General features: G+C 31.2%; 3 protein-coding genes across 3 annotated transcripts in view; 2 read left to right on the forward strand and 1 right to left on the reverse strand.

The window, feature by feature from the left end:
• The window catches only part of LOC148279961 (uncharacterized), a 31267-nt gene extending 18388 nt beyond the window's left edge, over positions 1 to 12879 (forward strand). The window contains exon 2 of the mRNA XM_088229143.1: positions 11508 to 12879. Coding sequence (XP_088085269.1) covers positions 11508 to 12563 — 1056 coding nt within the window. The 3' untranslated portion in view covers positions 12564 to 12879. The remainder of the gene's footprint in view (positions 1 to 11507) is intronic.
• A 1198-nt stretch (positions 12880 to 14077) lies between these two features.
• Positions 14078 to 14952, reverse strand: Bin1 (histone deacetylase complex subunit SAP18). Its single transcript, XM_088229140.1, has 2 exons — positions 14742 to 14952; positions 14078 to 14569 (listed from the first exon to the last, which is right to left on the reverse strand). The coding sequence occupies exons 1-2, from the start codon at positions 14811 to 14813 to the stop codon at positions 14165 to 14167; spliced, it is 477 nt and encodes a 158-aa protein (XP_088085266.1). The 5' UTR covers positions 14814 to 14952; the 3' UTR covers positions 14078 to 14164.
• Positions 14953 to 17930: 2978 nt separating this feature from the next.
• Positions 17931 to 26545, forward strand: LOC148279963 (dynein regulatory complex subunit 4-like). The gene is made up of 6 exons (XM_088229142.1): positions 17931 to 18283; positions 19198 to 19459; positions 20122 to 20382; positions 22642 to 22809; positions 23698 to 23784; positions 24180 to 26545. The coding sequence occupies exons 1-6, from the start codon at positions 18117 to 18119 to the stop codon at positions 24336 to 24338; spliced, it is 1104 nt and encodes a 367-aa protein (XP_088085268.1). The 5' UTR covers positions 17931 to 18116; the 3' UTR covers positions 24339 to 26545.
• Positions 26546 to 26632: the final 87 nt, after the last annotated feature.

A 26632-nucleotide genomic window follows, 5' to 3' on the forward strand; every position in this document is an offset into this window, starting at 1 on the left:
TGACTAAGTTTAGTTCATAAACAGCCAATAAATGCTAAAAAAATTGTATTGAAATAATAAGTTACAGAACGCGACATATAGTGATTTATTTTTGCTGTCACCAATTTCGGGTCAGCAATGAGGAAGTTCAGTTTTTTTGTATTTTATTTGTTAATAGACTATTAAACTTAGCCTTTTTATGTATCGTATTATCAGCCCTATAATTTTTTTAAAGTTTTGCATTTCTGAAATAACTCAGCGTGTGACGTCAGAGGTTGTACTTTGTTAGTTCTTCCGATTGGTTCGTTTACAGTTAGCTAACTGGATATCCTCCACAACTATCATATCATTGGTTGATTCATATGAACCAGTGACGTCTATCAAAGTAGTGCGTTTTTATGAAAATATTTTTTATATTTTTTTTCGTACATTTTCAAGAAACTTTGCAGAACAATTTACACCTCTAATTTTAACCGCGCGCAAGAAAACTTTTTTTATATCCAACTCCCCGTAGGGCTGAAGTTCCTTATACTCATCTTAGGGAAAAAACAAACATGAAAAAAAAACTTTATTTTTATTTTATAAATAAATTTACTTTTAATTTAAACGAGTTCGGTTAAGACGTGTAGATTGGTTGACTCAAATCAGGTAAAAAATGGAAATTATTGGGATAGTTCATTGGTACTCCAATTTTTTTTCTTGAGCAGCAAAAGAGCGTTTATTCATTATATTTAAGCAAATTATTATAATTCTATCAAGCCACTATGTCTAGAGACTTTTTGGTATTTTTTTTTAACAGATTTACTTTACACACATACGTATATTGGCTTCCTCACAGCAAAGCAAAAAATTAAATATAATTTAGCAATTTTATACGTAAAATAATTAAAGAGATGAATAACATAAAAACAATAATACAATTTAACCAACCATGTCATACGTATAAAGTAAGGGACAAAAAAAATAAGATTACCAATGAGGAGAAAAACAGAATCTCTAAACTCACTGTACAAGGGATTGAAGCTGTACAATGAGTTACCTAATGAAATTAAGGATATAGAAAAAATCTAAACATTTCAAATTAATTAAAAAAATACGTTATTGAGAAGTTTTGATAAAAAAATTGTAATATTATTAAAAGTTTATATCAGTTCTTAAGATGTTATGAACTAACTTAATAAAGCATAAATAAATAAATAAAATAAATAAATATCATAAAATATTTTATATTTTCTGTAAGGTACGAAATATGTATTTTTTCAGTTATTTTTTTTTCGTTTTAAGATCTTCCATGTCAGTTGCGGCGTACCTTAATATCTAATACAGTAAATAATGTAATATTATTTACTGAAAAAAATTGGAGCCTTGGAACCAAGTGAAAAAAGTTATCTTAGTTTTCAGATTTCAGTTGAAAACGCATATTTTTTATTTATGTCTACTTTGTCGAAAATTGAACTTAAAATATCAGACGTGATCTATGGTTACTAAACAAACGTGATGAGTACAAAATAAATTTGTTGGCATATAAGCAATTAGTATTGAATTAATTAATATATTTAAAATTAGGCTTAATTCTGATACATAAGTTACTTGATTACCTAACCAAATACGAAGAAAATTGTTATTTTTAAGGTTTTTGGTAAAACGGGTGGCAAAAAGTAGTTGTTTTATCGTTTATGTTAATATTTTCAATTTTTATTACGAACTCACAATTTTTGCCTGATTTGAAATTGACAGCTTGACGTAAATAAATCCAATACCTACCTACCTAGCATTTTGTCACGAGTAGTAATGTGATCTCCTGCAGAAATGGTTAATGATTTCGCAAAAAGAATTTATGGTTTTAAATACTACACTATTTTACTAAACAACAACAGAAAACTGCAAACAGATTAGTAAGAGCATTATTCATATTTTTTAAAAGGTAATAAATAACTACAAATTATTTTGCTATTTTGAATTTCCTTATCACGCCTATTTGACCGTGAAGCCCGGGAGTTTTAAGTGTTTTTTTGTACATTCTTATGCATTTAGTAAAACAGCTGAAAATAATCATTTTATACGTTTTTAAAACTTCTGATACAATATACTAATTCTTTATGTTATAATATTACCTTTTTAATTGAAAATTAAACAGACCAAATAAAAATAACCAAGAATTTTGAGATATAATTTAACCTACATAAAAAATCGAATTTCCTGAAAAGTCTTTGAATATTTCGTATGAAAATGATTTGAATAAATAATTTTTATTTTACTTATAATGTACCTACCTATCACGATTCACTAATTTCTTTAAATAAATACAGATACTTTGTGACATTGTGCTTTTTTGAAGCTACTTTTTTTAAAACATATTACCTATGATTGTAGTAGACCATGATTATTATATTTAAAATTCAAAAATGTATTCTGTTTGGAAGACTAAATTTGGTTAATCAGAAAATCGTTGCCATGTTCAAATAATTTATTTTTAACAAAGCGAAATCGCTTTTTTCAAATAAAATACAATAAATATAAAGGCTGCAGAATATAAAAGATGAGTGTCAAAGTTTAAAGTTTTGAGATATAACGTTTTTATGTTTTCAAACCTCTAGGACATTAAAATAAACTTATTAAAGATCCAGCTTAATGTAAATGGCCTGTGCTGTTTTATACCATCTAAAATGGTTTTATTAATATTAAATTATCGCTTTATTTCCAGTATTTAACTACCATCCGCCCTTTATCAGCTAAATACATTATTTTTTCTTGTTAAATTATCTTGGAATCTAGAACCTTTACGTCAGATTTTATTATACAGAAACGTAGATCATGTGAACTGCCGTCAGATGTTAAGACAAAAATTTACATCCATCCTTTATATCCCGTGCCATTCATATTTAAAAACAAAAAAATAAAAATATCCGTTAGCAATTCTTATAAAAAATATATACCAATCTCAAGTAAAGTAAAAAAAATGGGTGGGTCAACTAGTACAGTTAGATCAGTGTTTTTATTTTATTACATTTCGAAGTGGTACTACAGTAATTATCTAACTTCTAGGTGTACTTTTTTTACCAAAGGCCACCACATAACCTAGACACAAAATTTCTTACATGTGTCTGGTTAGGAATAAGGTTAATTTATGCATATGGTCCAAATATAAATGATCTGGTTAAAATATTTCAATCGACCTTGAATTCAATCTCCGTTGATGTCATGGAATACAGGAGGTGTTGCCAGTGGAATGAAGAAAAAAAATGAAGGTCAACCGCCATACTTTCAGACTACCTATTCATTGTCATGACCTGACAGCACCTGTTTTTTTTTAATGCGACCGTGATTATTATTTTAGAACATATTTATAAAAGATGAAGAGATACGAATAGATTATCTGCAGATATTTAATTGCGTTCGTTGTAAGCAAGAATTTTCGTGATATATTTTTTTTAACATCTTCAAATCTACGGTTGTGCTAAATCTAGGTAAGGCTTACGTAGAACTTTCATAAGTCATCGTAAATTTAGCAATGATTTCGCTAGCATTTAGGTAAAGACGTACAAGTCACATATAAACTAATTGTGAAGGGGAGCTATTTAAAGTTTCTTATTGATTTAATTATTAACCATACGATTTTGGATGCCATTTGAGAATAAATTTTAAATGCGTAAAAAACGAAATAGGTGATGCGGTACAAATCATATTGCATTTCGTCACATATTTGTTTTTTTCATATGCAATTTTCATACGAGTTGTATACGCTTGTTTACCTGATTGTTTATACGACCGAATTTTATGACATTAACTTATTTTATTATTGAAATATTAAAACAAATATTTTTTCCTAAAGCGTATCTCTTCTTCACATAACCTTTCGTAGAATTTATAGTGTGGAACTGCATACTCGTTTTATCAATGTTGGCGACGTGTACTTTACCTAAATGACACAGATTTAATCTTTTTACGATGTACCAACAACGCATTGCTTCATATAATTTATTTATTAAGTTTTGGAAATAAAAAAAAAGACTTTTTTAAGAAGAAACACAAGTCTAAGCGGAAATTAAGTTCTTGTCTACAAACTGTTGAAACACTAGTTTTTTTATATTTTTAAATATAATAATATATATTGCTGTTATCGGTTATTGTGAGATGTTAAATTCATTTTTACAATCGTTTAAGCATATCAGTTGCTTGACAGTGAAAATAATTCATGTATTTTTGCCACGCCTTGTTGTTTTGAATCAAGTCTTATTTTTTGAGTTTTTTTTTATTTAATTCGTGTTATTATTGTTTAGCCTTATAAAATTAATTTATTAAAAGGTAAATTTTTAAATAAGGAATCAATAATAAATACAGTAAGTAGGTATAACAGTGAACCCAAATTTACTCCTAGCGGATATGATTTTTCCCCGGACTAGTAGGCAGAGAACAGAGAGGATGGAACACCACGTGCATCTGTCCTGTCATATATTTCTAGCTTCTTCTACATTCATTATTATGAAACTTAAACTATACTATGTTTGGGTAATCTGCAAGGTATATAGGTGAACCCTGTCACATCCGAAACGACGTTGATCGATATAAGCATGAAGACAAATTGGCATATTAAAAAAATAATTCAGATGCGTTTCAAGACCAAAAAAAACATTTAACAAACCGAATGGTTGCTTACCTCTGCAGGGAAGAAAAAAATATCGCGGAGGGGGTAACTAGCTCTGCGCTCCGCAGAAGTAAGCAACCATTTGGTTTTTAAAATATAAAAAAATAAATAAAATGAAACGCTTCTATTTTTTTTTAATTAGCTATAATGTCATCTTGCTCATGACGATCATTGTGGTTTTGGACGTGACAGGGTTTATCATACACGCTGTATGAACGCGAAATTACGGCAATAAAATTAATCATATGAATCATAAACTTATGCACCGGGTTGTGGTCTCGTGGTAGTGTTGAAGACTCGCGAATCAAAGGTCCGAGGTTCAAATCTCACGCTTCCACAACTCGGTTCCGATATTTTTTGTGCACCACAACAGGCTAGGGCTGCAGTTCTGAATGCTCTCGCGGCCGTAGAGAACGCTTTTATAGCGTGTATTTATGTGCTAAATAGGCGCTATAAAAGCGTTTTCTACAGCCACGAAAGCGTTTAAAATAGCAGTCCAGCAGGCCCAATTACAGTACAGAACACTTAGGCTTGAGAAAAATCACGTTTAATCATTGTGTTCTCATCGGGAATCGAACCTAGAACCATCCGTGCATGAGTCCAGTTATTGATAACTATTAGAAATTGGTCTGAAAAATCAAATATTTGGTTAATAATGAGACTTGAAATATTTATTTATATATGTATTTAAAAAAAACGTGTCAACTTTTTGTGCGTGCATGTTTATACGTTGGCGGGCTTATTTCTAAGTGGCAATTCCTTCCATAGAACCAATAAAATAAAAGACAGTATAGTATTTTTGTATGTAATATGTTTATATGTTATATAACGACGTATGCCGATGGGTTTTTTGCTTTTGACATGACCAGACTTTAAGTTTTGTTTTATCTAATCATACCAATTTATTTTTTATCGTCTCTGTCGTAACAAATTATTCGCTTCGCCAGATATATACATTCGTTATTTTATTGGTTCCATATGCTCAAACCATCCAATGATCCTCTCTCAATCTTATCGATCAGGCAATAGGTGAAGTTTAAAAATGACTCCATCACATATATCATCTTATCGCGCGGAATAAGATCATTGACATTTTAGTGAAATAAACATTATGTCAATGTTACCAATATAAAATGAAATGGAATGGAAATCAGTGACATTACATTAAGCATGGAAAGTGGAGATCGTGTTTACCTTCTATGTTTACTAAGTATAGGAGAAATGTGACTAGAAATCTGGATTAAACAAGTAGGCGCCTATCTTAGTAAGAATGCGTGGGCTGCAATTGCAGTGAGCGCATTACATGATAAACAATAAACAATGCAACGATTAAAAAAAAAACGTATGGCTAAGTGGTTGAATTTCATAATTTAAGGGTTTTTCACAAAAACTGCATGACTGAAATTGGAATGTTATCTCACTAACTGAAAAAAAATATTCCGTTTTAAAAATTCATGAAACATTTGGATCGTTTTGAATACAATATTGTAAAACAAGTTTTACAACTTTTTTTTTATTTATTAAAAAAAAACAACAGCCATTAAAACAAAAAAATAAATATTTTTAAATAAACCAAAATTATACACAAATTATAGTTTTCTATACATTAATGATAATAATAAATCATGGTTTATTAACAAAAAATACAGTTTCTTTATCTACTGCATACATACTTAGGTAATAGATTTCTCTGGATTATGTCTAGTCTGCCTAACAAGGTACAACCTGTTTCAAGGCAGACATTTTTATTAAAAAATAAGCAATAACATGACTACCTTCTAGTCAATTTATTATAAAGTTATACAATATATGTACCATTTATTATTTTAGAAGGTTTTTTGTAAGTTTTCCGATTTTTCTCCACAAATTCAGTAACCATTTTGTTTCAAATATTTTTATTACTAAATACAATGTCAAAAAAAGAAAAAGAAAGGGGTACCTTTAAAAAGCCACTCCGCATCATTTCACACGTAAAAAAATATTTATTACAATAATAATAAAACAATAAAAAAAACATTAAAAAGTTTTTTGTTTACTCGGACTTAAAAATCTTTTTGCCGGCGGATCCATACGGAGTAACCCCAGATCAGCCTTCCCTCCTTTCTTCTTTCAAACAAGAGAAAATAATAACACTATTAAAGTGTACAATAAAAAAATATTATGTAGGTGCAATTAGATTAAATTATAATTATTATTTTCAATTAGGGTTCTAGCATTTTCTTTCAATTTGTTTAAATTGAGGAAATATATATCGATTTCAGTAAAAAAACGTGTTATAATTATTTAGAATTCTGGGAAAAGATGCATTGTTATTATTATTTGTGCTCGAAATACCAACATGAAACAATTGTTGCAGCCGAGTTGTACGTTGAGGGATACGAATTTTAATTTTCTCAAGCAGTCGCAAGCAAGGCAATCTAAGTTGTTATTGCGTGTTTTTTAAAGGAAGACAGTATGCTCGATGATTCTTCTAGATTGTAAGGTATCGATTTTGCGATGTACTGTAGTTTCTTCATAGTTATTAAAATGTAAATATTGACGATAGTTTAGGTGATTCAATTTTTTTTTTTTAATTCTTTAAATTCTTCAAATATATTTGGAATATTGAAGAGACCAGATAGTGGAGAAATATTCAAGGACGTACATGTGCAAAATATTATGCTTTTAGTGTCTGTGGATTGATAAAAAGCTCACAGACTCTTATTATAAAGCCCAATGTTTTGTAAGCTTTAATATTGTGTTCAAAACAATAAAAAAGTGTCATTGATTTTTAATAGAACGTTTTTTGCAGTTAATGAGAAAAGATTCCAATTTCAGTTATGCAGTATTTTGCAGTAAAAAACCTTTTTTTTTCGCTATGCAGTTGAAGCGGAAATATTGTTTAAGTCTAAAAATTAAAAATTAAAATTAAACGATAAAAAACTCAAGCAACATTTAAGTTTTTTGAAAACTTTAAAATCATATTTTAAAAAAAAACCCAAGAGTCTTCTTTTAAAGCGTATAACTTATCGAATGCATTTCTTTTTAAACGCCTAGTACGCGTCTTTTCAAAATAGATTTCAATCAAAAACTCCCGATACACGATGAAAAGGGCTTTTAAAACCCTTTCTTTTTGCACAAAAGGCTTTGGTACCTACTTCTTACCTAAATTTTCAAAATTTAGCTCCGATTTTTTTTTCTGCCATGGTGTTCACGAAGCACTCTATCTTTTAAACTAGGTTGGCCCTCTTTACCGTATTTCACGATAAGATGGCTAATATCATCATTTCCCTATCTACAGCTTAGATTTGGGAAGGTAGGAAGATATTGCCTGGAGACGATATGCCCGCCTTTATATGTAGATGGATTGTATACGTGCATAAAGTAATAAATAAATCAAATTTTTAAAATACATCCAGTAGTGTATAGAGCACAAAATTGGTACTCCAATTGCAGCGTATCTTAATCAACTTTATTACATAAAAGGCGAGATGATCAGTTTTTCGCTTCAAATGCCACTCCAATGACAATTCAATATTTCAGTCTAGAACCACCTTTGAAACCAGGATCTAATGAGAAGAGCAGGGGGTAAAAGTGGGAAGGACAGGAGAGGAACGGAAAAAGTCGAATACTCAGATATTGACATTTCAATCGTGATTTAAATGTGAATAAAGAAGGAATGTCTCTGACATTAGTGGGTAGATTACTCCACAATCGAGCAGCAACTACCATGAAAGAAGAGGCAAAAAAATAGAGTGGGCAAATGAGTACTAAAAGGGTTCTCTCAATTTTACACGCATTCACTATTAATTTAATTTAGGCATCTTTATGTTTAAGATCTTTGGTACAAAATAAAGATGTCTATCGGAGGCAATACCATCAAACCCCCGAGGACTAAATTGATGATGCGTAGAGGTAAAACAAATTGCCCATTGTGTTAAAATTACCAGAATGTTGTTAAGTAGATTATTATTGTTATTATTATTGCAGGTTTATAGGCACGTTGCGTTTTATAACGTCTATGCCTCGCCACTTGTTACACAAAACGAAATACCGCCGATACAACTTGGCAATCGATTACCAAGCACTAAATCATAAAAAACCCTTTCACTTTGTTCATCGGCTAAGTAACGTAACCGACTTATTTAGATTTCCATAATAATAATAATGCCTATTTGCGTTCCATGTCTACGGCCTTTAATTTCCAACACCCAATTGTTTGATCAAAATGACATGTCGACATCTTGCATAGAAGATAATTGAATGCGATAAAACACATAGGCATGACTATTTGATAATTAAAAGGTACCTATGTATATACACCAGAGGCGTGTGGTGAGGTTTTCTATTAGGGAAGCAGTCACTTGGTACTAGGTTATTATTATTTACACTTTATATACATATACAATTTACATACTTATAAGAGTGGGCATGTTTCCTTAGGGCAATTTCTTCCTACCTACTCAAACCGTTCAGTTTGAGAAAATTACAAGTACATGGACATATTTAAACAGAATGTAATAATTTTATACAACAATTTATGCAAAAATTTACACTTTACTATGAAGAGAGGAGAAGAGGGGTGATAGGATGGAAAATAGTAGGAGAAAGGAATAACTCAAACATTCAGATAAGTGACATTTAAATCTTGATTTAAATGCAAATAAATAAGGGGCGTCTCTGAAATTAGTGAGTATATTATTCCACAATCGAGCAGCTTCTATTGTGAAAGAGAAGGCAAGAAAATTAGAGCGATGAAGGGGTATTAAAAGGGTTCTCTCGTTACTAGAGCGAATAGATATAGTGAGATAGTCCATGTTGCGATAGATACTGAAAGATCTCTTTTAGATAAACAGGCGAAGTTAAATTATTAACCATTTTTTTTCAAAATAAAATGACGTATTTTTCCGTTTTGCCATCAATAGAAAAACATATAGGAAAAATTCGTCAAAAGGCACATTTTGAAATCAACAGACATGAAAAATAAACATGGATTGGTTTGTTAGAACTGCTTCCGCAGAGCTTCCAAAGATCTCAATTCTGCGCACGCGCGGACTTTTGAATTCAGTATTAAGCGCCCGCCTCAAAGGAATCCAAAATTAGATAGAGAGCAGTTATTTTTGCTTCAGTTTCCAGTTAGCGCGTAACTGCGCACGCGAAAAGTTGCGTTAGGACGTCACAAATGAATGAACGCCGAACACATCTTAGATCGCTACGATTGACAACAAACTAATTTTATGATATTTGTTGTAGTTACTAAAAATATTAGTTAACTAACTTATAGCTGATGTTATAAGATTTTTTAAAAAAGGTATTGATTGTATAGTCAAATTTTTAGGTAAGTATTGCATTGGTTCCATTGAATCTATGGACGGATCGCGAATGCTATGTACATATACCTACCTATGTTTAAATAGAATTCCAATAAATATATGGTTATCTGGAAAAAGCCACAAACTTTCTCAACGGCTTTAAAAATTGAAGCGCAGGTTATTGAGCAAGTTCATCGATATAAATATTTAGGATGCTGGCTGAACTATACATGGGATCACTCACAAGAAATCAAAGTCAGAATAGAGGTGGCGCGAGACTGCTTTGTCAGAATGCGTGACCGTCTTTGCAGTAGACTTCAATTTAGACCTCAGAATGCGCATTGTACCTACGATGTTACGTCTTCTCAGTACTTTTTTGCGGCGTCGAAACGTGGACGCTCAGCCAAGCCACTACATCCTTCTCGTCGATCTTCAGGAAGAACTTTCTGACGAACCGAGTTGTGGAGCAATGGAATGGCCGCGAGAAAGTGACTGGTGCACGGTGCACACTCAGTTGAAGAGTTCAAAGACAGCTTGGACGCACTCATAAATGGATTATATTGAAATTTCATATTTTTAAAACACAGTGAATTAGATGTACTCGTACCTACATGCATCAGCTGCTAGTATATGAAATAATAATAGTAATATATTTTTAGGTGCAAAGCCAATTTAGTCGCGTAGTTATAGCCAGTACCTTGATTTCAAATTTTAAGGATATAATATTTTAATGACTTCCTGCTAACTTAAATGGTGTGGTTAATGACTAGAATATTATAATATCACATTATAATAACCGTTAGATAGTGCCTAGTTACCTATATACATAAATTAAAATATGCGTTGATTATCCTTCAATCCCAAAAAAACCAAAGGATATAATATAAAATTGGTATAATGATATTATAATATATAATAGGTACCTACCTGCTTATGGAAAAGTTTTGAATGATGAATGAGAAAATTCAGTGCTACGGGAAATTGGATGTAAGAAATGTTTTCTCACATGCGGTAAAAATTAGAGCAATGCGGCAATGTTTCTCAAAAATAAATGAAAAAATCATAAAAATGAACAACGTCACAAGTTCATTCGGATAAACCAATGATAGAGTGTTGTAATATATTTCCGGTTTTCGGGAAGCCAAATCAGCAGAACTCTCCGACGAGAAGTTGTGACGTCACGTGCGGAGTAATTACAACATTTAAAAAAATCATAGCGCTGAGAATATGATACATAAAAATAGTGAAAAATTCAGTTTTGGCTTAGTTTGCTAGTCAATTAACAAAAAAATATATTTAAAAAACACTCAACTTCCTCATCGTTATTAACCAAGTGGTTATAGGCTTAACTAAACTAAAATTTTACGACTTTGAATTTGACAGGTGACAAAAATCCTGCGAAGTTGGAACATAGTGCACAACAATGTTGAGTTTATTGCCTGATTCAAATGATTCAAATGAAAATAGCTCCAAGCGCAAATTTTTTAAAAACGTTGATTTTCAAATCACAAAAACATTTTCAAATGTCAAATCAAAAAATACAGACTGTAGAGAAATCTTTTTTATTAATAAACTTATTTCGTTTTTTACAGTTACTTTTGGTGTGCATTTATGGAGCACTGGCCCAATACAATGATAGCCCCGTGCCAGCGAGGTTCCAGATAACCGGAGCCATCCCACTTGGGCCCAAACCTTCCGGGGGAAACTTCCGCCAGGCACGCCTACTGGCCGCGCCACCTGCACCCCCCCAGCCCCTGAGGATCCGCCGCCCCGGCCAGCTCAGGGCCGGACCCTCCTTTAAAGCAATTCCCTCGCCAAACCCCTTCCTCCAGCAGCTGGACGACTCCCCCAAACCAGTTAATGAGGAGCAAGAAGATTTCGAAATTAACAGCACCCCGCAACCATTCATATCCAGCGTGTCTCCCTTCAGCACCCCGCTTCAAATTAGCGAAGAAGACATTTCTCAAGCGTTCAACCCTGCTCCAGCTCCGAGCGTAGTTCCTGCCACGCTACCGCCGCCAATAAGGCTCCCTGAACCTATTAGACAAGCGCCTCCTTCTCGCCCCGTTCAAAATGATAGATTCGAAGCCCCTGTACGGCAAAATCCACCTGTCAGACTGGCCCCACTCTCTTACAGACCTGCCCGTCCGCAGATCAGGCCTCAGGAAGAACAGGAACCAGAGCAACCAGTCAGGCAGCAGGTTTACCGCCAGCCCGCTCCCCGCCCGCAACAACAAGCCGCCCAACCTGCTCAACCCGCCAAGCAATCCTCAAACCAGAGACAAAGGAAACCCGTTGCTCAAGTAATCAGGAAATACCGCGAAGACAACGCTGACGGCAGCATCACATGGGGATTCGAAAATGACGATGGATCTTTTAAAGAAGAAACTATCGGTATCGATTGCGTCACAAGAGGCAGGTACGGATACGTAGACCCCGATGGACTAAAGAGAGATTACACCTACGAAACTGGCATTCCTTGTGATAAAGCCAAAGAAGAACAAATCGAACAAGGCTTCATCGATTACCAAGAAAACAAAGCTATTCTTCCCAATGGAATAGTATTAGATTTGGCCAACATGGGTAAAAAATCCAAGAGGCCGCTTAAACAAAGTTACGCGCCAGCGCCACAGCAATTTAGAAATTAAATCAAATACACATCTATCTAAAAAGCATTTAATTCAATATTATTATTGTTATGATGGATTTATAAAAAAATTTCACAAAGCAAAATTTCGACTGGATAATCATAAAACCTACCTACTTACAAACCTAGAAAGTTATTTATCACTGTAAAAAGCTAAGTTAATGAAGTCGTAATTTAAGATTATTTATAAGAATTTACTTCCTAAGATCTGGTGGGTTAAGAATTGATTCCATTATCATTCAAATTGAATGATAAAAGGATAATGTTTATCTGTCAGTGATACTGTATTGTAAGTAAAATAAAACAATTTAAACAAATAATTGAAATTATCATTCCACTTTTTCCCTTCAACAAAAATCATTACACATCAATAACGTGCAAATAAATAGATAAAATCCTAGAACAGCTATTGACTATGTAAGGAAAAATAATTTCGACACCCATCCCAACCCATGAAATGTCCCAGTTTTAGGCACAATTAATTAGTATTTTAGAACATTTTGATGTTCCAATTGTGGAAGTAAAATAAAAGAGACAATACATCTCTGGAACTTAACTAAACCTAAAAAATTTTGTTCCACTCATTTTCAAGAGTTATCAATAAAGGTGTTCAACTTATTACTCCGCAAAATATCAACAGATGGCGGTAAGAGATGTATAAGTTTTGTTTTTCATGCCAAAGCACCCGAATCCAGATGTTACTTATTTTTTTGCAAATAAAGTTACGAATGTTACGTTATTTCAAAGCAATCTCCTTGGCCCGCCAATCATAGGCCATAAGCTCTGTCTAGACATCCGTATTATTATTTAATAGATTATCCCTTTCCATAGAGTATCATCTTTTAAGAACCATTTCTTGCTCTACAATAATTAGACCTGTGATAGAATTTGATGAAATAACATTATGATATAATGTTTCGTGTAAATAAAAAATAAAAAAACATAATGTACTTTTAAAAACATTGGTTAACTGAGTGAAAAAAAACAAACTTCCTTGAAAAACACATGTTTTTTTTTGTTATGAATTCATTACCGACAATTAACCGATAATAATCTAGTGGTTTGGATCTAAAAAGGCCAATTTTGTAAATCCCAATATTACGGAAGAGAAAATTTTCAGCCATTTTGTGGCGTTATAATGAACTGTTATGACGTGTTTTGGAAACAAATATCGATAAAAATACATTACCACATATATTATGTACACGTATATAAAATAGTTATTTTTTAAAAATTAATTGGCATTGACCTTTTACAAAATGTTGGCAAGATAAAAATTAAATTTAGCATTGACACTTTTAGATCCAAGCAACTGCATTGCCTGGTGAAAATATTGAGATGTTTTTTTATGCGATTCCATATTCAATTTTGAAAAGTTAATTGTAAAGGAATAAAAACATATATACTTCTACTAAAAAATACTGTAAAACCCAATAACTTCACATCAAACTCCGATTTCTTTATATTTATTCATTCGTGGTCTCCATATTATTTGTGAAGAAATAAAAAAACAGGTTTGTACCGAATGATTACAAATTTATTAAAAAATTCTTGATTCAAACACAATATTAATTTTAGATCAAACGCTGACTTATTTAAAGATTAATAGGATCTATTATTAAAATGTGGTGGTCTCCGCATCATTTGTGAGGGCATTCTGTTGGGTGGGGTGATAGATATATCCATATAGTCACCAATACAAAACTTAGCTTGGGAAAGGGTCTTATTATCATCTGTTCCTTTCTGTCCGGAGCACGTTACACCTATTTCCCTCATTCTATAAGCGGGAGACCGATTATCAGGGTATACGAGGGCAAAGTCGAAGTAGGTACCCTTATGTCTGGTTTCAGGATTAACTTCTTTTACAAGAGAGGTGAGTTCACGCAGTGTTGCATCTGGCCATGTGTAGATTTGAAGTTCATTTTGGGGAACACTGCCACGCGCATATTCGAGCGTGGGGTTGTGTCTTCCAGTTGAACAAAATACTCGCAACAGTAAAGGACAGGTCTGGAAAAAATATTTTATTGCTAGGTTATGGCGATGAATGAGCTGAAATAGCCCGATATTTCATTATTTAATGAATAATATAATGCAAAATTAAGAAGTTAACTCATTACAAATATAATATATACTACATATATGAGTTTATTAGAGTTTTATCTTAAATATATTAACAAACCTTCTCCCTGTCAATCGGTTTCTCGACAGGCTTCGGCTCTTCAACAATCATGGATTCTAGTCCTCCGGCCATATTGTTGAGATGATAAATTAATATATTCCGTAAATTTGAAATAAAAGGACACTTTTAAAAACTAATAACAAATTTGATAATTTATAAAACGCCGAAACAAAATTGACAGCAATAAACAAAACCATAGATTATGTATAATAGTAGATGGTAGTAAGTTGTGATGAATAATCGAATTAAAATAATCGAAATACTCGACTATTAAAAAGATCGAGACATTTCGAAATGCTTACAACTAATTGAGTTCACTCGTACTAATCGGAAAAATAATTGAGATATCTCGAGTGAATTCATTAGAAATGGTTTTACGAGACAATCGAGATATGAATTCGGACTTGAGATTTCGAGACAATGGAAATATGATTTCGAGATAATCGAAATACGATTTCGGACTTGAGATTTCGAGACAATCGAAATATGATTTCGAACTTGACATTTCGAGCCAATCTAAATATAATTTTGGACTTGAGATTTCGAGACAATCAAAATATGATTTCGAGACAGTCGAAATATGATTTCGGACTTGACATTTCGAGACAATCGAGATATGAATTTTGACATGACATTTCAAAAGCACTGGTAATTAATTTTAATGATTTTTTGGAAGTGCAAAATATCATTCGTGTTCAATAAAATTCAAGTATGTAATGTTAAATTAATTGTTGCTATGGGTTCGTGTTTATAATATAAAGGGGCTAACCTGAGCTGATTAAGATGTAGGTAAACATTCACAACTTTTATCATTTTTGTGTGTCGTAGCACTAGGTATAATTTTAATTTTGATTTTATTTTGAAATTAATCTGCGTGTGACGTATTCAGTTCACGTCTGTTAGTTTGTTTCCCGGAAATAGGATAACTATCATCATCTTCATCATTCCCTTTCCACACCTAATGGTGCATAGGGCACTGCATTGCTAAACCAATCGCAGCGTATTTTGATCATTTTGTGTTACATGAAGGTCAGATGATCAGTCTTACGCTTCAGATACCAGTCCAGGGTCTATGAAATATTTTAGTGTGAAAACACCCTTATAAATAAATATTTCATATCAACAATGTCAGGAATCGAACCCAAGACCTCTTGCATGGTAGGCAAACGCGCTGACCATGATACCACGAGGCCGACATATAACTATCACAACGTTATATTATTGGTTGATTTTGGCGAACTTTCTTTCATACATTTTCAAGAAATTTACAATTTATTGTTCTTATTTTTACCCTGCGTAATAAAATATGTTTTATATAAAATTTCCCGTAGGGATGAACTTCCTCATTACTATTTTTTACTTTGTTATTTGACATTACACGTGTATTTATTTGTATAACCCCCCCATCCAACAGTCAGCAACATATATATAAATATATATATTTTTTGGCGTTTTCTTACTTTTCACGGTAAAAAAAATCGATTGATTCGATGTTTGAATTCAATTATTTGCAATTCTCGAATGCTTGTATTTCGATTATCTAAATATTTCTTAAAAAAAACAAACTAACGTACCTACCTATGTAGGTTTGTAATTTGTTGCTCTACGGGTGGTATTTTTTAATTTTCAAGCCATGTTTACATTTTCCCATTGTTTGTTTGAAAATCAGTATTGATTTGTTTTTAAAATATATTTTTTTTTAAATTACTTTTTTATTAGGGCTATTTACAATAAACACACGATTTTTTTTGTATTCACGTTCCGGCTTTCTAGAATCAAAATCCGTATTGGAACGTGACTTCTGTTTTTCATATAATATTATTAGTCTAAGTAAAATAAAAATACAAAACATTTGAAAATATTCTAGAATGTAACTAACTTGAAGTTTTCATGCAATGTTTGTATCGTTTTTTGCTTGTGCTCATATTGTTATTTTTTTCTATTTGTGTTGTTTTTAATTTTAATTTGTAAATCTGTGTTACTTGTTTTTGGCCGATGTTATCACATTTTGGTAGAAGGCTCTTTCTTATAAAGGAAAAAAAGTACCAAGCATTCCCAAAGCATGGATATTTCTCCTGAAAAACGGAGTTTGTCTTTGAATAAATTTCTGTGTCTATTGTCTATGGTATACCGGAAATGAATGATTCATTCGATTAGTAAATTTAGTCGATTATTTTCATCTCTAGTAGTAAGTAGTTGAAAAACCACTGTTTAGTGTTGAGTCTATGAACAAAACCAGCCGCGAGCTGACCATAGAGAATCTTCTGCTTACTTCAATATTTTACAGGTCAATAGTGAACATAGACTATAGTTACTATAATATAACCACAGACCATAAACTGAAAGGGTGTGTTGTTACTATAGAAACCAATAAATAAAAAAGTATTGACTTCAGTAGTTTTCCTCACAATATAAGTTCTTTCATACTTTTAATTATATACTAACAAAAAATAAATAAAAATGGTAAATACTCTTAAACATTATATAAAAAATACGTTTTTCCAGAGAAATTAATGAAATTAGTAAAATATTAGCTATTTCAACAATTATATTTACTTTTTCTTGAAATTTAAACTTTCACGCTCATGAAATAATAAAACATTCTAATTATTTTTCATTCTTGATGTTTTTTTTCAGCCGCCAAAAAAATCCAAACAGGGCGGTAAGTAATATTTTAGCAACAATTTTTTTTTTATGTACCACCTAATTTTTTAATTTTAACCAACTAGTTTAGGCATAATACTTTACCTTCTTTAGGGTTGATTACGGGGTTTTCGGTTACAAAGTCTTCAGGGTTTGTTATCAACCATAAAGAAGGCAGAGTGTTTTGTCTTGGTTAAGTTAAAAAATAAAGTGGTACACATAAAACACTAAGTATTTTAATTTTATTCTGTACGTTAAAAATGTTTCACAAAGTTTGTGAAACGTTAAAATTTTTTGCAATTTGCTACTTTAGATTGATTCCGCTAACTAATAATTTTTTTCAATAATTATTTCTATTTTCCTAACAAGTATTTCAAAATGTTATGAGAGTATCAGTCAATAGAAAATGAATGCACTTTTATTATGATTCATGATATTGGAATAAAAATAACAACTAATCAGAGTTTTTATTTAAATTTAAAAATATAAAATATCAATTGGTTGGCTTTTATTCATAATGTTTTTCTTGAATAAAAGTGCAATGAAAAAAACCATGAAAATGCATTAGTTCTTGTGAATGAAGCCCAACTAAAAAAAAAAAAAAAATTGTAGTAATTAAACTGATGATTTGTATTAATAACCTAATAATGAAAGTTTATGTTTGTTGCTAAAATAATTATTCTTATTTATTTCTATTAATTTTCAAAAGCATCTGTAATTGATGGAGTTGATATGAAGGAGATGACTCGTGAGAAATTAGAACAGTTTACTTGGAGAGTCAAGGAAGAATTGGATAAAGAAAGAGAAGAAAGAAATTACTTTCAGTTGGAAAGAGACAAAATTCGCATATTTTGGGAAATCACTAGAAACAAACTATTGGAATCAAACGCTGAAGTAAGGTAGGTTAACTGGGACCTGCTGTATTTTTATTAATTTATTATAATATAATTTTGAATTGACATTTTTAAAGATATTTTATTTTCACTGAACTGTTAAGTTTTAATTATTCTATTTTATTTCATATTCTGTATTTCATAATGGTTCACTGCTGTGATTACTTCTGTAAAACTGTTTATTATAAATGGTTCTTTGAATTGTTGATGTATAAATAAATAAATGTGTAAGTTACGTTGATAGGTAATAAATATTTTTTTCATCTGTGAATGAATGTGTTTCTTATTTTTATTCTTTGAAACAGGGGTCAGTGCTATATTATAAGCTCTTAACGTTACTGCGACTTGTGAAAACCTATTGTGGCGATTTCCCGTGAATAAGTTCTTGCTCTCCAAGCCTAGGTCTTTAGAGAGTTTGGCTTCTGTATGGAGGGTGAGAGTTCTCATTTTGTTGAATCTCCACCTCCAAGCTCAGATCCATAAAATATGCTATCAGGTAGGGGGCGAGTGCTCTTAACATCCTTAGGTTTAACCAGTGGTCCCTTGAGGATAAAGCGTTGCATTCACATAAAATGTGTTACCAATCGAATGTGTACCGTCTTTGGTAAGGACCTGTGCATTTTCGAAAAATCATTATGCATTTAGCTCTGATAAAATAACAATGACATACATATGCAATAAATTGAAGAAAAAAAATTAAATTAAACATGCCAATTGTTCCCATGACAGGTTGTGATAAGCTCTGTAAATATGTAGACTTCTATATTCTCTTTTCTAAAATATTTTCCAACTCTTATAATATCTATGAATCCTGACAAAATCCGTAGGGAGTAAAATCCAGTACATGGCCACAAACATTTGGGTACACTCAAAATATTGTTAATGAAATAAATATATATATGACTTATTGAATACCTCAGAAATAAGGAACAAGAAGCAGAGGATACTCGAGAAGCCACTGAAGAAGAGGAGAGACAACATGAGCGCCGAGTGAAGCATTTATTGTGGGAGCAGGTGGGAGAGAAAGGAGCACTTCAATTGGAAGGGCAAGCTGCCATTAAGGCAGAGCAAGCCACTCATGAAGCTCAGAGAAAGCAGCTGATAGCAGACTGTAGAGACCTGAAAGCCAAACTGGTGGAAGCTGAACATGCTGCAGCTGAAGAATTGAGAGTAGTCAAATTGGTGAGAAAATATACTTTTGACCATCGAACCATAGGCTTCAAAAATTGACGAAATAAATCAACTACCATATAATGAGATTAATAAACTAACAAGTGTAAAATATATGAAAATTGAAAAGTATTTTCAGGCAATTCCTTGCAGCTAAAGTAATTCAATCCAATCTCACAATGATTTTAAATAAAGGTTTCAGCTTTTTTCCTTCACCAAAATCAACTGATGAATTTAAGAAATATAGATGTCCAAACAGGCAAAGTAGTGAATATTATGCACTATGTAAGGTGATCACCTAAACATATCTAACATTCACCAATCACCTATGTTTGAAAATCCATATTTACTGAGTATTTGATCAGTTGATATTACTGAAGTAAAAATATTAGATTTTTAAGTGCACACTGAGTTTTTTTGGGTTATTGTGGGTGTCGTTTGCACTCTTTTCTGACGTTTCTGGTTTAGTACTTACATTATTTTCTTCTAAAATATGACAATGAATTCAAATTTTAAAAAGTGTCTAAATTATAACTGTCCTGTTTCTTGCATAGTGCTCATTTTATTGGACTATCATTTAAGTTTATAAATATTTCTTCTGATTAAGAATTCTCAAAGACAAATTAACTCTGTTGACTTTCATCAAATTAGTAACATATTTATTTTATTTTCAGAAGCATCAGGAAGAGCTAAGCAAAGAACGAGCCAAATTTGAAGAACGCTTACAAGAAATTAAAACATTAGCTGAAAGGCGACTACAGAAATCCCTTACAGATATAAATTTAGCAGCAAAGACAGATCTATTGGAAGTTGAGGAACGTAAAAACAAACAGCTGGACGAACTCATTAAAACTCATGAAAATGCTTTTACTGACCTTAAAAACTATTACAATGATATAACTATCAACAACTTAGCTCTCATAAGCAGCTTGAAGGTATGTATACCATCCATGCCAAAGTAATATGTCTCCAATCATCTCATAGAGGTGCCCTAATGTATTTGAATTTTTACTATGGTTTCCATGGGTTAACTCTCCTTAAATCACAAAAGCAATTACTTAAGTATTTTATGCGACACTGATACAATTTTTTTATAAAATTTTTGGGAACAATTAAATTCAAAAAACTGTTTTTCTTCATCAATATTTTTATTTTTATACTCATGTGGCATATATTTTCGGTATGATTATTGAGTAAACTGAGAAAAATCAGTTTCAATGTTTACCTCGACGAAATATACGAAAATATTTTCCACATTTATTGGACATGATACTATCATAATTCCGTTTAATTGTTTCAATGGATGAGCCTTTGAACCAGAAAACATTAACCTTTACCGTACTGAAACTCCAAAAACTACGCCGGTTCCGAAGGGGTCCGAAATTACCCCAATGTACCTATTCATATTCATATGGATCAAAATATTACGCATTTCGTCTCGTCGCATGTCCCATCTGGTCCACACGGTGCAGCGTATCTCGCCGAATGAACCGTCTAAGAAATAGTCACGCAACAGTATGTGGCAGTCAGGGTTTCTCAAATATGGGTGCATAAATTATTTGAAAATATTTTTTTTGTTTTACTTTTATGTTTTAATGTTAGCACGAGATGTATTATCAATAGTTTTTTTTTTAAAAACCCAACATTATAATTTATATTTTCCTGATCCGCACCCAGTTGTGCATAGGGCATTGTTTTGGCACTAATTGAAGCGTGTATGTATATTTTTTGTCATGTAAAAGGTAAGGTGATCAGTTTTACGCTTTAGGTTTTACGCTTTAGTTCAATATTTTCCAAACCCTCTATTTTACCGGAATAACTTTATATCTTACGGTATTAAATATTTTCTTTATTTTATTTTTTTAGGTAAAATATTACAGATTTCAAATTACAAATCACACTTCGGTAAAAAAAACAATATATATATAATTGGTACAAAATAAAAAAATGTACTATAAAATTTAAATTAAAAATAACTGCACACATAAATAGTGAATCAAGGGTTTTCACATATTATTTATTTTGTTATGTATTACATTATATTTGTTTATCATATATCGAGGGTGGAAAGTAAAAAAATACTTCGCAACATGTACCAACGTAGCAAAAGAGCCCATGAAAGTTTTTTTTCAAAATAAAGAACACAATATAATTTATTATACTGCCATTCAATGAACATAAATAAAAATAATAAGATAGCAATTATTGGTATTAGACGTCATTTTTCGTATCTTACAATAAAAAAAGCAGAAAATAAATTATTATCCGGCCATTTTATTACTAAAAATGAAAAAAACTGTAACAAATGGTTTTATGCGTATAATAATAATAGGTACATTTTTAGAACTGCTTTAGAAGCACTACCATAATATCAATGCAGGTTGCTGATAATGTGCAAGTGGCAAGTGGCGAATGACTAAAAGCTGAGACAGATGTCCGGTCAGAGTTAGCCAAACAGATAAAAAATTTGGTGCGATATATCTGTCTTGCTCTGTCGCTACTTTGCCAATAGCTACACTGCATATGTTAGAGTGAAACAAAAATTAGTGCAAATGTCGCAAAGAACTTACTTTTGTAACAAATCTATTTGGTAGCAGAAACACTCCTCGAAATGTACGTACTTGTACATGGTCTGTTTCACAACGGATCGTGTATTAGCTTTAACATTTCCAGGAGTTTACCATGTGGAAGATGAATTTTAGCTGTCTAATTTATCTATTTTATTTTATATTATTTTATTCAATTAATTTATTGAAAAATAAAAATTACCAAAAAAAATATTTTTCTAAAGTTAACAGAAAATATGAAGTAAATCGCTCCACTAATACTCAAGTTATTGAATTAAATGTGAATTTAGGGAGATTCGAGTCCCCCGCTTCAATCCGGCTAGGTTAAAAAAACAAACTTTAAGTGAGTTTTTTAGTCGGCTTACTTTGAAACGAAACCCAGAAAGTTTAGAGGATTTTGTCAGTTGATAAAGCTCAAAAAATTATGTGTTATCGCATTTCTAACTTGTTTTGTCAAATTTGTCATTCAAAATGTTTCATTAGTATTCATAAGAACATTTTTTTATGTGGAGTAATAAAAACCCATTTTATTATTCTTTTCCGTTTCAAATTATATCAAGATTGAAAGCAATATGAAAGATGAATGACATATTTATGTTTTTGACCGAACTGTATTTTCCATTCCAGAATCAAATGGAAGAATTGCAGCGTTGTCGAGAACGTGCAGAAAAGGCAGCAAGCGATGCTTTGGCAGACGGACGTAAACTAGCAGAACCACTTAATATAGCTTTGGCTGAAGCTGCTGAACTAAGAAGACAACAGAGGAATCATCTGAGAGACAAAGAAGCATTAGGAGTAATCAATTCTTACCTTTATTTTTAGGCATCCCTCACTGTGCAACATGTTCGCCAAAGGCACAAAAGCTAGGTTTGATCCCTAGTCAGATCACAGTAAAGAAAATGCATCTCAATGCTAGGTGTTCTGTGTCATTGTAATTGGTCTAGGCCTGTTGTGGAGCAAAAAAATCTATGTTTTTATGTTATTTGTCTTTTCAATCATTCAGACTTAAAAATATAGTTTGAATAATTTATTATTCTGTGGTTTATTATTTATAGTAAAATCTTTTTATTAGCTACATCTAATGTTGAACAAGCGGACAAAATTAATATCCTTTATCATTATAAGCGTGTTACCATTTTGACAAATTTAAACACAATGGCTTCTTTATAATACAAAATACTTTCTCAAAACATAATCAAAATAAATTAATATTTAATAAACATTCAATGTGGGAGGAAACACCTTCCTTTGAATTATTTGATGATTATTTGTGTACAAGAAATAATAAATCTTTTGAGAATAAGAAAACATCTGTACTTTTTAATAAAACAAAAAGTATTAATATTATAACACGATACTATTATATAAATTGACATAGTTTTTTTCATTACTTAAATGTTTTTGTTAAAATTGTTTTCAAATACCAATCCTCATTTATAACTATGACTGAGCTAGAAAACTAATAGGAAAATAAGGCAATTAGGATTTCAACCTAGGACCTCTGATTCTAAGTCCACAACAATTCTCATTTTAGATAATAAAGCACTTATTTGTATCATAAACTACTTGCATGGCAGAAATACACATTTATCCAATTATTCTGTAATATTGATTTCATTTGTAAATTTAAAAAAAAATCTTACCTTATTTGTAGACCTAATAATAAGTATTATTTTTTTTCAGAGTAAAACACGAATTTTGTCTTCATTGTCCAAACAACATGAAGAAATCAAATGGGAGTATGATATTTTAGAACAGAAATATGAAAAGGTAAATTGATTTTCTTATTATCATTACAGTAATGGATATTCTAGGAAACGATTTTTTTCTGGATGTTCATATAATAATAATGTGAACTATCAATCAAATTAAAACACAGTGAGATTTCACCATTAAATTATAATTTATGCAATGAGTCTATATTTGAAAAAAATTTCACCATATAAATTATTATTGTCAAGAAATACTTTATGAAATGACCCTTACAATGGTTTTAAAAAATCGTTTTGGGTAATTTCAAAGTATTGTTTTTGACAGATAAAAGAATCATAATTATAACACTAAAATACCTATATGAAAAATTTTGTACCAACAAATATTCCATGTTATGTCATATGGTTGGAGTACATTTTTTATTTAACTACAGATAATGTATTATTTTTTAGGTGGTAAATGAGCGTGATGATCTTCAAGCCCGATTCACTGAATCTATACTTGAATTGCATCAAAGATCTGCTCTCAAGGGAGCTTTGTTGGAACAAAGGCTTTATGAAATCCATAAAGACGGAGAAAAATATTCTGCTAAAATACGAATAGATGATTAATGATAAATGTAGTGAAATTTTCAAATTGATGGTAAAAAAGCTTGATGACTGATGTGATATACAATTTTGAATTTGAATTTCGCAGGAGAGTCAATTAGATTGGACAAACTATAAATTGAAATCGGTTTTTTATTTTGAATCAATTCGAAAACAATGTAGGTAAGACTCGTGTTATGTAAAACAATATGGACTATAAATACCAAAATAGATTAATATTAATGCTGGCAACAATTCGTAAAAATAAGTAAAATTTTATGTGATATAATTGCATTTATTTTATAAACGTCCTACAAAATAATGTTTGATATAAACGCCAAAATTTAAGACTGATTTCTATAAGTGTTCGCTTATACAACGCAGCTTACAACTTACAAACAAAAGCTCAATTTTAGCTATAGCGGCTCTCAGTCACTTACACAGATTAAAATTATTGGTCACTTAGCTTTTAAACCGTCAATATTATTATAAAATATTTGTATGATAAATATTATAACGTAGGGTGTACCTCAAAGGAAGTTTATTGGAAACGCTGGGTTAATGTTTCTTATAAAGTAGGCCTTTCACCTGTCTCTAAAATAAAACAAAAATAACATAAACAAATTTGTATTATCAAAGCACTATGGCATTTAATGTATAAAAAAAATATTTTGATAATGATTGCTACAACATAACTATGTCTCAAGAGTAACTGAATAAGTAGACATTATTAGATTATTATTATTATTATATTGTACATTATTCTAATGATTCTGAAGATTGAAGGATCATTGTACTTGTTTCTCTTGTGATGATTTAACTAAAAAATCATCTTCATTCTTTTTCTGCACTTAATGGTGCATAGGGCACTGCATTGGTACACCAATCGCATCGTATCTTGGTTTTTTTTTTTATATAAAGGTAAAATGATCAGTCTTATCCTTCAGGTACCAGTCCAGGGCCTATGAAATATTTTTTTATTAAAACACCCTTTTAAATTAATATTTTATATCAACCATGTCGGGAATCGAACCCCAGACCCCTTGTATGGTAGGCAAACGCACTGACCATTAAACCACGAGGCTGACAAAAATAATTGATTCAAAATTGAAATTGCTCAGTTAGAACTTTACAGTATGTAGTAGTTGCTGAATAATATGCTTAATGTCGCTAAATAATGTATCGCTTTTTAAAATTAGGCCTTTAAGCAGGTATTTTCATTATCCATGAAATTAATTTTTTTATTAGGATAAAACGCGGCAATATTTTAAAATATTTAAATACGAAATAATATTACATTCCAGTACATTATTTTGTTTTAGGATTTCTCAACAAAAATTCTCTGTTAAAATAATAACCTTTTGGTTTGACGTTAACCATTTCTGAAAAGATCCTCATTAATTACTGCGGTAAAAGTAAATCCATTATAGAAATATTTACCTGAGCCATTCATAAAATAATATTATTCCGTCTACTGTTCAAGTCAATAACGATTCAATATACCTTGGGTTAATTTTGAATGACCGAGCGGCGAATTACCTAGAATGCCAAAACCCTTTCTATTAAAAAAATACAACATTAACAATAAATATCGACCCATGGTTTCCACTGGGGAAAACATAATATTTTTAATTAAATAAAACCCAAAATTAATTCCTCAGTCACAAACAAAAAACCTCGCATTTTCAAAATTTATACATCTTCTTATGTATGCGTTCCAATTATTCAAACTTTTGATATACCTATTTATAAACTCTAATAAACTTCTACACCATCACTTTTTTATCCACGTCCATGGTACATAAGACACTGCATCAGTGCTCCAATTGCAATGTACCAGCGATTATTTATAATACGTATGATGGCAAGATGGGCAGTTTTTACGTTCAAGTTCAAGTCCAGGAACTATAAAACATGGCAGCGTAGAACTACATTTGAAATCAACATTTTACATCCACCTTAGACCTCAAGTATGGTAGGTGAACGCGCCAACCACTAAACTAGGAGGCGAACCATTCCCAATATAATAGTGAATAATTACTTCTTTAATCTTCATAGGTATAAATTAGTTTCATGATTAAGTTTTCTAAGTTAAGTGTATGAGTATTTCAATTTATCATATTTTATATTACACACATTATGGTCTAAGTTTATTGTAATTCAGTTTTATAAGAAATAATATGTAGAACATCATATTTTGGATTTTAATATTACAAAGGTACCTATTTATAAGTAAGTGTTGATAAGAGACAGCAAATCAAAGTGATAAGTGAAAGGGAGAAGGCAAGAGATCTTCACTTAGGCGTTATAAAACCACT

This window comes from Micrasema longulum, unplaced genomic scaffold, assembly GCF_059751315.1.
Source record: "Micrasema longulum isolate JH-2025_06_02 unplaced genomic scaffold, ASM5975131v1 h1tg000639l, whole genome shotgun sequence".
Taxonomy (NCBI): domain Eukaryota; kingdom Metazoa; phylum Arthropoda; class Insecta; order Trichoptera; family Brachycentridae; genus Micrasema; species Micrasema longulum.